At 42.5% G+C, this 12,350-nt stretch overlaps 1 protein-coding gene across 1 annotated transcript in view; it reads left to right on the forward strand.

The window, feature by feature from the left end:
- The first annotated feature begins 12,003 nt into the window (after positions 1-12,003).
- The window catches only part of GABRB3 (gamma-aminobutyric acid type A receptor subunit beta3), a 145,321-nt gene continuing 144,974 nt past the window's right edge, over positions 12,004-12,350 (forward strand). Inside the window, exon 1 of the mRNA XM_034757918.1 lies at positions 12,004-12,091. Within this exon, the coding sequence (XP_034613809.1) occupies positions 12,012-12,091 (80 nt within the window). The 5' untranslated portion in view covers positions 12,004-12,011. The remainder of the gene's footprint in view (positions 12,092-12,350) is intronic.

Below are 12,350 nucleotides of genomic sequence, written 5' to 3' on the forward strand. Positions count from 1 at the left end.
CTTCAAAGGAAGTTGAGGGTGTTTGGCATGTCATAGAATTGGACCTCAAATGTATTGTACTGACAATTTTTGTACTGTAGGAAACTATGCTTTCTGCACTGTTTATGGGACTTGATGATAGAAAAAGGAACTATCCAGGGATGCAATGAAACATCAAGAAAGTAGTAAAACTATCATAGTCACATGTAACTTAGGCATCAGAATTACATAAAAGCACACTGAATGCTGACTTAACATAACATTTGAATAAATCATCATGCTCACTGAAACATTTATTTCAGCTAGAACCGCATACTGTAAGCTCCTCATACATAAACATTTTTTGGCATTTATTTAAATGCCAAAAAACTTGGCTCACACATGCTTTATTTATGCATTAAAAATAAGAGATAGATAAGTGAATTTTATATTTATAGCAGAATCCTCCAGTCTGCTGCCTACTGTGATTTCAACAGACTACAGTGATAATTCAATAATTGTGTCTTTAATACAAGGAATTCCTACACATAATTTGCAGTTTTTGCATTTGATATTTACAGTGTGCATTCTTATTTTTCTTGATAGGTTTCTACTCATTAAAATAATTTATCAGCATCTATCATTACCAACCACAAATTCATATATTATAAGACCAGAAGGAACCATTGTGATCATCTAGTCTGGCCTTCTGTATAACACAGGCCATAGGACTTCCCTGAATTAATTCTTAATTGAACTAGAGCATAACTTTTAGAAAAAAACATCCATTCTTGATTTGAAAATTGCCAGAGATTGAGAATCCACCATAGCCCGGAATAAATTGTTGCGGTGGTTAATTACGCTCACTGTAAAACCTTTGTGCCTTATTTTCAGTCTGAATTTGTCTGTCACCAACTTCCAGGCACTGGATCTTGTTATACTTTTGTCTCCTAGACTGCAGAGCCCATTAGCCAATTGTTGTTCTCCATGTAGATATTTATAGATTGTGATCAAGTCCATAACCTTCTCCTCAATCCTTTAATCATTCTTTTGACTCTTCTCTGAAGCTTCTCCTATTTATCAACATCCATCTTGAATTGTGGGCACCAGAACTGGACACACAAAATGAGCACTGTTGAACCTTCTAGGAAAAGCTTAAATAGTTTCACAGTCCAGGTGCCTCATTCCCCCTACTGGATGTAAGAGAGATGGGAGTATCTAGGGTGTAGACTGACTAGTCTTGAAGTAGAAACCCTAGCAACAGCTAAACCTGGGGACAAGTTTTGAGATGAAATTTTCTATCGTATTGCTAATTTCAGTGATAATTAAGTCAAATTCCAGTAAGGGGGTAAATTTGGACTCTACACAGAGTGTGTGCTTTGGAAGTTGGGGAAAACACCTGCTCACACTAGCCTTTAAAGAGGTTAAATATAATGTGTCAGGATGCAGGAGAACTACCTGGTCCCACAGAAAAAGAAATGAACCTCATCTCAGTTTTCTCCTTCTGCACAGGTACTTGGATGAAGACTACAAATCTGCTTTCTTTAGAGGCAAAGAGGAAATTACTATGGGTGATAGGACGCCATGTACAGGGTCACATGACTGTTTTGAACTCCAAGACAGAAAGTTTTCTCTTAATTTACTTTGTTTTCTTGTTATTAGCATTCTCTCTTGAGTTATAAACATTATCCCTTGCAACTGTATTTTTCTGCTGAGTTATTCCATTATATATATATATATATAGTATTAGTAGAGTTCTTATGGCACATTTGTGTTGTTTTGTGTCCTTGCTATATTCCAGCAAAGATCATTACATTCCACCTCCCTAAATATTCCTGAATTTTCAAGTGAATATGGTGTTTTTCTTTAGTCCTTGTCTTAAACTATCTTGCACTACTGGAAGGTGCTAAACATAGCTTGTAACATCATACAAGTTATGTGCGTTATGTAAATTTAAGCAGTGTAAGTTATGTCATGTTAGGTCATAAAGCACAAACACAGTAGGTACATTCTTTGAGTACGGAGCTAACATAAAGAGTGACAACATTCATATTCCTCTGCAGCCCACTCCCCTTTAACAGAGACAATATTCAGGGAACACAATCCTTCTAAGCAAATGCTGATGATCCTCTTTCTGGAATCCTAAAAGCTCTCGGCATATGTATTATGTACTACTTCTGTGATTTAAGGACCTCAGTGTATGGGGCTGTCAGTCACTTAAAAATACTATGTATTTCTTCCCCTCTCACAGACACAATCATCTTCTACAAATAATCAGAAAAGGTTGTATGCATACAGCAGGGCATTGTCCTTTATTTAGAGAGCAGATCCAATGCCCAAACTCATAGTACAAAGGTCAAGTACAAGCAGACCTGGCCTTGGTCCTCACCAAGCCACCGTATGTTTTCTGAAAGATATTCTGAATGTCTCTTATGATATTGTCCCAGAAATTCTCCATCTTGGAGAAACACTATGACTTTACATTTAGCAGTTCACAGGTCAAGTCCTAACTAGCAGTTCAGTACAGGTTGTTCACAGTGTGTTTTCCTGTGTCCTACCAAGTGTGATTTAAGCGGGGGAAATAGTTGAGTTAATAATAAGCACAATTGCAAAACGTTAGCCTTTTCTAGCAACAAAACCACCACCAGCAGCAGCAATACCATATGCCCTCCATTTGATTTACCATCAATGACTGCCTGGCTGCACACAGTGTTTCTTTGCTTAATAATGGCTGTAGGCAAGTGCATGCATAGTATTCAAAGCATTTTGTTCCTTTATTAAATCTTGTGATAAGGATACCTTATATATAATGATATTCCTATACCACAGAGTGCTTTTAATGTAAGTAGTTCATTTCTGTGCTGTTTTGTGAGGGGAGAATCACAAGTGATCCTTTCAGAAGTATAGCTTCCATTGTTACTCAGTAGAAAGCATCAATAGGAAATGAAGTTAATTTACTCATCATTCACACTTTGACACATCCTTCTTTGCAGAGACTAATAGGGTTTTGCAAGTTTACTCCTGGGCAGAATAGGAGAGTTTCAACATCAAGGAGTATCTACATTTTTGTAAAAGAAAAAGAAAAGGTGTATTATTAGTCTGAATAAAAGGCCCATTCTGAAACTTAACATTTAAAAGACTGTATTTTATTCCTTCCATTTTCCAGTGGCAATCACAGTGACATCATTTGCTTAAATTGTTCTTCTGATACACCTTTGATGTTGTTACCTTTCTACTCAAGAAAAAGCCTGAGTCAGTTCTTTGTGCTGATGTATGCTAAAAGGAAATGTGGTCATGTGGCTTACTGTTTTGCATTCTCTTATGAATTTTAATTGTAGAGATATTACAGGAAACTGTCATTAGTATATCCAAGTCATTTATGCCTAAGGAGTATATTTAATTGAGTAGATTTCAGATAGAGACTTTGGCCACTTATAGTTTGAATACTAACTTTGAAGTAAACGCACTTGTGCCCTCTTCTACCAGTAGTGAATTTAGCACATAATGTATATTTATTAGGACTACTATACCTTTATTTGTCAGTTACTTTTTCTAAACATGCCTAGTTAAAAGACTATTTTCCATCAAGTGTAAATGCCATCTGTCACAGTTACCTATGTCCCCTTTCTGGTCTCTCTGAGTTCACCCCCTCAGTTCTTGGGCCTCTTGCCCTAAATTGTATTGGGGTGGACTCTTGTGATTCTTCTACTCTTAGACCAGGACTAGGGTATAGTGTCTTGTGTTACCAACTTTTATCACACTGCAGGTTTGACTGGATTTCAGGTACCTCCCTCTGACAACCTGTGACCAGGGAAATTGACTAACAGCCTTCATAAAGTGTTTTATTTAGCAGTTGGAACAAAGCATTAGCGAACATGATTTAAAAACAACAAATGCATATTTAGTCTCATCAAAACATATGCTTCACTACTAGCTAAGTTTGATGGGCTTTCCTTTTGAGTTACAGGTTAAGCTGTGTACCAACAAACATACTTTCAGACAGCCAGGTATCTCCTGGGACCCAGCCTGGTCTCAGCTGGTCTCTGAGGGTATATCTGCACTGCACAGTTAAACTAGGCTCTTACCACTGTCCTCCCCTACTCACCCCCCCTCCCCCGCCCATCCACATATAAAACCCCCTGAACATGGTTTGGAGATGTTTTTAAATCTGGGTAGCTTACTCAGCTAGGGTTGTGGGTTAGAGCCCGAGGCTAACTCAGACTGGAGCCTGCCCACTCAACAGTGAGGTTGCTTGAATGCTGATAGCCGTTCAATGCCTTCCCACAATTCCCCCTGAAGGGCAGACAGGTTCTCCCACAACTGACACAATTGATTGGAGCATCTCAGCACAAAGAACCATGGGATACATCCCCTGACACACATGGACGTGTGCAGAAACAGTGAGGACACAGTAACTCAGGTATGACTTTGCTGTGGGGGATACTCACACCCTGGCTAGGCTAACGTAGGCGCCCAGACTCAGGTGTCCATCATCTGGTTTAACTGTGCAAGGTAGATGTGGGGTATGTCTGCACTAGAGCTGGAAGGTATAATTTCTAGCTTGAGTAGACATACCCACAGTAACGGATCAAGCTAACACGGTAAAAATAGAAGTGTAGCTGCAGTAGTGTGAGCAGCAGGAGAGGGTATTTGCTCAGAATATGTACATAGGATCTTGGATGGATCCTACTCATGTTGGCTAGCCCCTCCTACCATTTGAGTTGCTTCAACTACACTTCTATTTTTAGCATGCTAGCTTGATCAGAGATCTCATGGGTATTTTACCTGAGCTGGAAATTACATCTCCAGCTCCAGTCTAGATGTACCTGTGTAACCTGAGAGTCTGTCTCCTCTTTCCCTGAGAAAACTGGTTTGTTTGTTTTTTGGTTTTGGTTTTGAGTCGTCACCCTCCCTGTGCTTGTCTGGGCCCCTGGATGTGACTTCTTCCTTCTACCTCTGGCTATTTTTTCCCAATTGGCCAAAGCAGTGGCTCTCAGCCTTTCCAGACTACTGTACCTCTTTAAGGAGTCTGATTTGTCTTGCGTACCCCCAAGTTTCTCCTCACTTAAAAACTACTACTTACTTAGAAAATCAGACATAAAAATACAAAAGTGTCCCATCACACTATTACTGAAAAATTGCTTACTTTCTCATTTTTACCTTCTAATTATAAAATAAATCAATTGGAATATAAATATTGTGCTTACATTTCAGTGTATAGTATATAGAGCAGTATAAACAAGTCATTGTCTGTATGACATTTTAGATTGTACTGACTTTGATAGTGTTTTTTATGTAGCCTTTTGTAAAACTAAGCAAATATCTAAACAAGTTGATCTACCCCTTGGAAGACCTCTGCATATACCCTGGGGTACCTGTACCTTTGATTGAGAACCACTGGAACAGAGCATCCAGCCAAGCCATCTAGGAGAATGCTAGTGGTTCCTGCACTGTTTGCGTAGTTAGACCCAATTCAGCCTTAATGGCATATAATCACCCGAGATTACCTGTGGGTGTGAAAACTGTGTGATCCCTTCTGTTAGACCTAAACACATAGCACATAAATGACATTTTGGGATACAAATCAATAACTATTGCAGAGCACCTCCCACATTTATCACACCAGTCTCAAAAACTATTTTGCTTAAACTTCTGTGTTTATACTAATAATATCAGCAATGTCAACAATGCTCTAGAAACACTGTCTGGGCCTGCTCTTCCTCCCATTAAAATCAATGGAAGTTTGTAACTGACTTCAAGATTTGGTTCTTGGTTAGTTCCTTCTGTCATGCCAGCAGAAACAACCTTAGAGAAGGTGGCTTTGTTTTGAATGTGCCACAAGATCAGTAACTATTGTTTTGTTTTTAATTTCATGGTAACAGAGTTATAGATACAATTTGCAGGAAATAGTCTAAACATGTTTTAAATTATGTAACAGTCTTGTCATGGCAAAGATTGGACAAGACAACTAACAGATTTTTTCCATATCTAGATTCTATAATGAAGGTGTGAAGATCCTGTAGGTCTAAAACTCTGTTTTATTTAGATTATGAATATATAATATATAAATAAATCACATTTACTTTCTCTTTCTCTAGGAATGCAGTTGAAGAGAACAAAAAATTGTATGCAATTTATGACACAAGGTAAGTAATGAACAATAACTTCTAATTGACATTCTGTTCTTTAAATGGAACATTGACCCTTTTAAAATGTTAATAATCTTTATGAACACATACTTAGAAAGCCACTTACTCTGAGCCACATAATGATCTTTAAATTAAGGTAACAAATATTTCAGATCCTCATATATATATATATATATACACACACACCTAACAATAATTTCACTTTTAAAATATAATTATATGTTTATGTGACCAAACTCGTCCTAAGTATATTGATTATATGCAGTGGACGTATATATCCTAGGTGTACATATACTAATTTCAATAGTTACATCAAGGAAGAATTTGGCACACTATCCTGGTATTTGGCAGCCAGGCTCTTTCCCCTGTCACTCTTGCACAGAATGCACCAAAAGCACTGTCAGCATTCTCAGTATGAAAGGGAAGAGCTGTCCAGCACTGCTAGGGGGATATTCTGAGTCAGGTGAGAGTGGGGATGAGGGTGTGTCTTTATTCCGGAAGCTCAAGAAAAGGGCTCAATAGCGCTTTGATAGGCACCACCAGGGAGTGTGTCTGGGCAGGGTGAGAGTGTGGACACAGTCTCCTCATAGACATCTTTCCACATTCTTCAGACACTGTAGGTATTGCTTACCACCTCGCTCCTTGTGTTCCACTGTCTGTTAAAGCCATACTTTTGCATAAGTAAGAAACTGTGTACAGGTTTAAAGCCAAAAAGGAAAAAAGGTTTAAAGCCATCTGCCATTTTATTTTTCTGTTACTCTGCATTACCACCTTCAGAACTCTTCTTAGTCTTAGCAAGTCAGGATTGATGCCAAGTCATTGCAGGTTTTTGGTTGTTTTGTTTTGAGTCTTATCACTTTGTCATTGCTCAGGACAAAACTGAAAACAGGACATTTGGCCAAAATAATGAGCACAAGCTTATGTCTCTTTGTTTGTTTCAGCTAGTCTTTATCCAGAGGCTACTACTGTATTAAAGTTAGAGTTACTAGTAGTCGACTTGACCTTTTCTTCAGATACATATAATATTAAATATCAACAAATCAAATAACAAGCCCTTTTCTATTTTACTCTGGCTTGTGCAATGTATAGCACAATAGAGCTGCAGTCTTGACCAGGACCTCTGATTGTTACAGTATAAATAATAACATAAAGACTAACTTACAAATCATATGAACAAATAGTATTCATATGTTATTGGATAAATATGAAAACACAGATACGTCTGAAGTACCCTTATATTTTGTTCTGATATATATTCTGGAACAGAATGTAACTACTAACATTTAAATTTATTTTTTATAATGTTTTGTTAAAAATATTAGGGTTATTGGTGAAGGACTTTAGATAGGAACTCTTGACAGTCTCCATGTTAAATAGATCTTTCATCAACTGCCACTCAGAAACTCCACTTTGTTTGTTTGTTCCAGACCTAAATTGTGCTTTCCCCAGGAGAGTCATTAAGAATATTATTTCTAAGGCACTTCAGGCTTCTCTAATGCATATATGTTACTTGAGTGCATAAATATTAATCTTTATTATGAAAAATCAGGGTTATAAAGAGCCCTGACCATTTTCACCTGTGCCAAATTGTCAATATATTTTTATTTTGATGGGTCTGACTCATATTCTGCATAATTCAGAACTTTTGCCATATAAGAAATTGTGGTCAAGCTGCAAGAATACTATTTTACATCTATTCAAGTAAAGCAAATTTCAGTCAAGTTTTCTTGAAGTTGAGGAAATAATGGTCTTCGTTGATTGTTTAGTTACAAAAACTATAATTCAGAACAGTTTGGGTCAAAAATCATATTAAGGACCAGAGTGTGTCCCCATTACTCACATTGATTAAAACTTCACCCGCAAGTAGCCCCACTAAAATGATAAAATCCATAGTATGTCAAAACCTTCAACATAACTGTTTTAGTAAAATTAGATGAAAAACAAGTTATGAAACTAAAACAAATAGATTCATGCAACACCATTCACTACCTGCTATTTTGAAATCTGTATCACTATATACATGGTGAGGTATCACTCAACATGTGCAAGGGTGGCAAAATGTGCTCCTAAATATGCACACTAGATGTACATGAGATTATTCTCCTAAAGTAGTACGTCCAGCAATCACAATTCATCGTTTGAATAGATGGGAAGGCAGTGTGTGCGGTTGTCAGACAAGGTTCAGAGCATTCCTTAAGCCTTGACCCCAGCTGTATATTCTATAGACTTTTGCCTTCACTCTAAAGCTCTGCCTACACGAGGGAATTTTAGGGGATGGGGGGGAGAGAGGGGAAGTGAACAGTGTCTTCTTTCTGCATGCAATTTCAAGATTTTAATCAACATCTTTTTTGGCCATTTTTTTTCAGTTTTTGGACAAAGTCAAGATTTTCCATGAGGAAAAAAAATAAAGTTTTCCAATGAGCTGTATTAATTACATCTTCTCAGCAGGTTAAACCAGCAGGATATTAAAAATGCTTCAAGGCAGAGCAGACAGGCAGTAGCATATTTCCCAGTTTAGTACAATTAATATCCCTAATTTCTCAAAAGATACTGCTTCAGTTCTAGCAGTGATTCTCCCTTTCCCCTTTTGGATCTTGTCTGCCTTTAATTTGGGTTTCTGAACCCTTTGAGTTTACATTCTTCTCCTTAGGCAGATTGTATCTTCACCAAAGTCAGCCACAAGAAGCCAAAGAAGGGGAAAATTAAGAGAAGATGCTCTGTCGGGTAGTTCTGAGCCCAGTACGGAGACTGAGCCATATCCATTTTGCCAACAGGATTCAACTTGTCTGCCCAAGAGTCCAGTGACTGCCAGTGCTGTCTTACAAGGAGTGGTTGAGTCCCTCTTCCCTGATTTTGAAGCCAGCATTTCTGCTGCAGCCTTAGTGATTTATACGTTGCAGAGAATGCTTGAGTTGCTTGCAAGCAGACCTTCTTAATGCATTGATTGGCTCCTAGAACTGTGATCTTTCTGTCAGTGCCTCCTCTTCTGTCTCCCCAGAGTGTTAAGGTGGATGTTCTTGGCTACAGGGAGGAAAGCTGGAATTCTCCTCAAGATGTCGGATGCCTCCTCATCCCATTTCCACTTCTTTCAACAAGTCCCACCACCCAAAACAGATTCTTAGCATCTGAAGCCCCACCCCCTTCTTCAGACAATGGTTTCCACCATAGTATCAGTACTTCCAGAGTATTACTTCACATATATAGGCTTGGCAGGTACATGCTTCTATATACCTAATCATCAGCTGCACAGATACCACCTTAACTTTTCATACCAGATCTTCTATATAAGAGATCCAACTGCTCACATTTGGCCTATCCATTTTCCCTAGGAATAACTGTGGCAGACCTCTGAAAGAGAGGAATACAAGTTTTTCTGGTCTTAGACAATTTTTTAATCAGAGGCAGATCAGCTGCACAGAGAGTGACCTAAGAGTCCGGGAAGCTAAAGTTTTTCATCAGAATGAGCAGCTGCCCCACAAATTTTCATTTTAAATATTTCCACTTATATGACTTGATCCTGAGCATGAGGGACTACCTGTAGGGATGAGAATGGAGTTCATTCTCTTCACCAGTGGTTCTCAACCTTTCCAGACTACTATACCCCTTTCAGGAGTCTGAAGCTTGAGCCCCCCTGCCCAGGGGTGAAGCATGTAACTCAGCTTTGCAGGGCCCCCATGGTGTGTGGCCAGGGGCAATTGCCCTGCTTGCCACCCCCTAACATGGGCCCTGCACTTGCAACCCCTCCCCAACCATCCTCCCCCCAGGTTGAGAAACACTGATCTAAATGAGTTGATACACCCCCTAGAAGACCTCTGTGTACCTGCAGGGGTACGCGTACCCCTGGTTGAAAACCACTGCTCTACCCATATTCCATTTGGTCCTTCTGCTGAGTCTGCCAATTAGTGACTGTTGTCATAGTGCCTCTTTGTATTGTGGACAACAGTCCACTAAGAACGGGAGACCACTTTCTCTTTTCCATTGTACATCTTTCATGTCATAATGACTTTCAGTTATCATTTAGATTGAAAACAAGGTCCAGGAGGGCAAATGCTTCATATCCCATTTCCAATTCCCTGGCCCCAGGACTTGGACTATCTTTTAAGCTATCAACAAATAAATGGACATAGTTCATCTGAGAGGTCAGATAAGAGAGAGAGTATTTTAATTTAAGTAATAAAACATGACAGACTTTACAAGAGTGTTGATTCAGTCACACCTCAGATGCATTCCCAATGCACCTAAATATGACATTAATCAGCTGTACTGAATCCTCTAAAGAATATTATTTCAATTATAAAATAGACTATTTAAGAAAAGTTCTCGATATTTTAAATGTGTTATGCAATATTATATTGTATACAAGGTGTATTCTTTCAGCATTCTCTAATCTTTTCTTCCTTCTTTTAGGTTTCTTGGTACCTCTCCTCAACTTGCAGGTTCCCTTTGCAGACATAGGTTCACTATGGCCAACCCCAAGCATTCAAAAATCATGTCAGGCCTTAAAATCATGAAGATCTTTCTATTTGTGTTTTGTTTTTTGAGCCAGGGAATATGCTTAAGGGTTGAGACAGCTAGAGGCTTGATTTTTGCCCCCCGAGATGCTGAGCACTCACAATTTTAATTTAAGTCAGTGGGAGCTACAGTTGCTCAGAACCTGTGAAAAACAGGCCCAAGATACCTCGAATTGGATATTCAAAATTACTGGACCCTCTTGAAAATTGGAACTGTAGCCACTTCCACAAAGGTTCCCTGCCCACTCGGGGACCGCCATTCTCAGGCACTTCTACTGAACTCCTAAATCTCGCCTAACCCCATCGGTAGGTTAACTGCCTCATCACCCTTCTGCCAATCCTTGCGCACACCAGTCCACAGATGCATTAGTGGAGTGGGACTTGGGGGGAAGCTGCATTCCACACCCAGTCCTGCTCCTGGGTACCAGTGAGCGGAAGAAACTAGTTGCATGGGCGGCACTCATTTCTCAGCCCTGTTGGTGGGTGCATGTGTGTTTGCACCCAGGAAAGGGCATCCTCCGCTTGGCCCTGGTCAGGGGTGGACCAATGGAGGGAGCTGTGGCCACGAGTTGAGGCACTGGCTGAGCTTGTTCCGGGGGGTGTTGGCGGAGGGCATTGTTCGCTGGCCAAGGACGCTGCGCGGTGGAAGCTGCGCTCACTTCTCAGCCCTGGGCGTAGGTGCATCGCTGCCCGCGCGGAAGCGGCTCGCACCCAACGCCGGGCGCTGAGCGCACGGGCTGCCCCCGGTCACGGGTGCACTGAGCATTTTGCCCCCACGGCTCAGCCCGCCGGCCTTTGGGGCCCCAGTGCGCGGTGGCCTGCGGGGGCGGGGCGGGGTTACCCCCCGGGCAGTGGCGGGAGCAGCTCCGGGGCACCTGTGGCTCCTGCCCCGCTGCCGGGCCGGGCTGAGGGGGCTGCCCCGGGTGTTTCCTGGGAGCGCGGGGCCGGGGCGGCTGCAGCTGGCGGGGTCCCAGCCGGGCGCCGGCTCTCGGGCTCCCCCGGTGGCACAGCAGCCAGCCCCGCAGAGCTTCCCTCCCCGCCGGGAGGAGCCGGGGAAGCCGCCGCTCGCCCAGTACTTGAGACCCCGGCCCCGGCACAGCCCGCTCCCCCCGCCCGCCCAGACCGAGGAGCCCTCCCCTCCCCTCCCCGGGCGGAGGGAGAAGGGGCGGGCGGGAGGCGGGGAGGGGGAGCCAGGCAGCCGGGCTCCGGCGGAGGCGGGTGGGGGGTTCCTCCGGGGCTCGGCACAGCCCGGCGCCGGGGTCTCTGCAGCCCGGCGTGCGGGCGGCTGCCGGGGCCGGGGTGGGGGGTGGGGGACTGTCGCCTCCGCCTCTTCCTCAGCGGGCGGCTCTCGGGTCGCGGCGGCTGCTGCGGGGAGGGAGCCCGGAGCGGAGGGATGTGGGGCTTTGGGGGAGGCAGGATCTTCGGGATCTTCTCCGCTCCCGTCCTGGTGGCCGTGGTCTGCTGCGCCCAGAGGTAGGAGCTGCTCCGAGCCAGCGCGCCCGGCGGCCGCGGCTGGGTTAAAGGGCTGCGTTTCGGCAGGAAAACAAGCTGATCCTCTCTTTTCTGCCCCTCTCCCCTCGGCTTCCCCCTGCTCGCCTCTCTGCGCTCCCCCTTCTCTGCTCTCCCCATCTCGCCTCTCCCCCATCCCTCCTCTGCTCTCCCCTCTCCGATCCCCCCCATCCCTCCTCTGCTCTCCTCATCTCCCCTATCCCCCATCCCTCCTCTGCTCTCC

Source organism: Trachemys scripta, chromosome 1 (genome assembly GCF_013100865.1).
Source record: "Trachemys scripta elegans isolate TJP31775 chromosome 1, CAS_Tse_1.0, whole genome shotgun sequence".
Taxonomy (NCBI): domain Eukaryota; kingdom Metazoa; phylum Chordata; order Testudines; family Emydidae; genus Trachemys; species Trachemys scripta.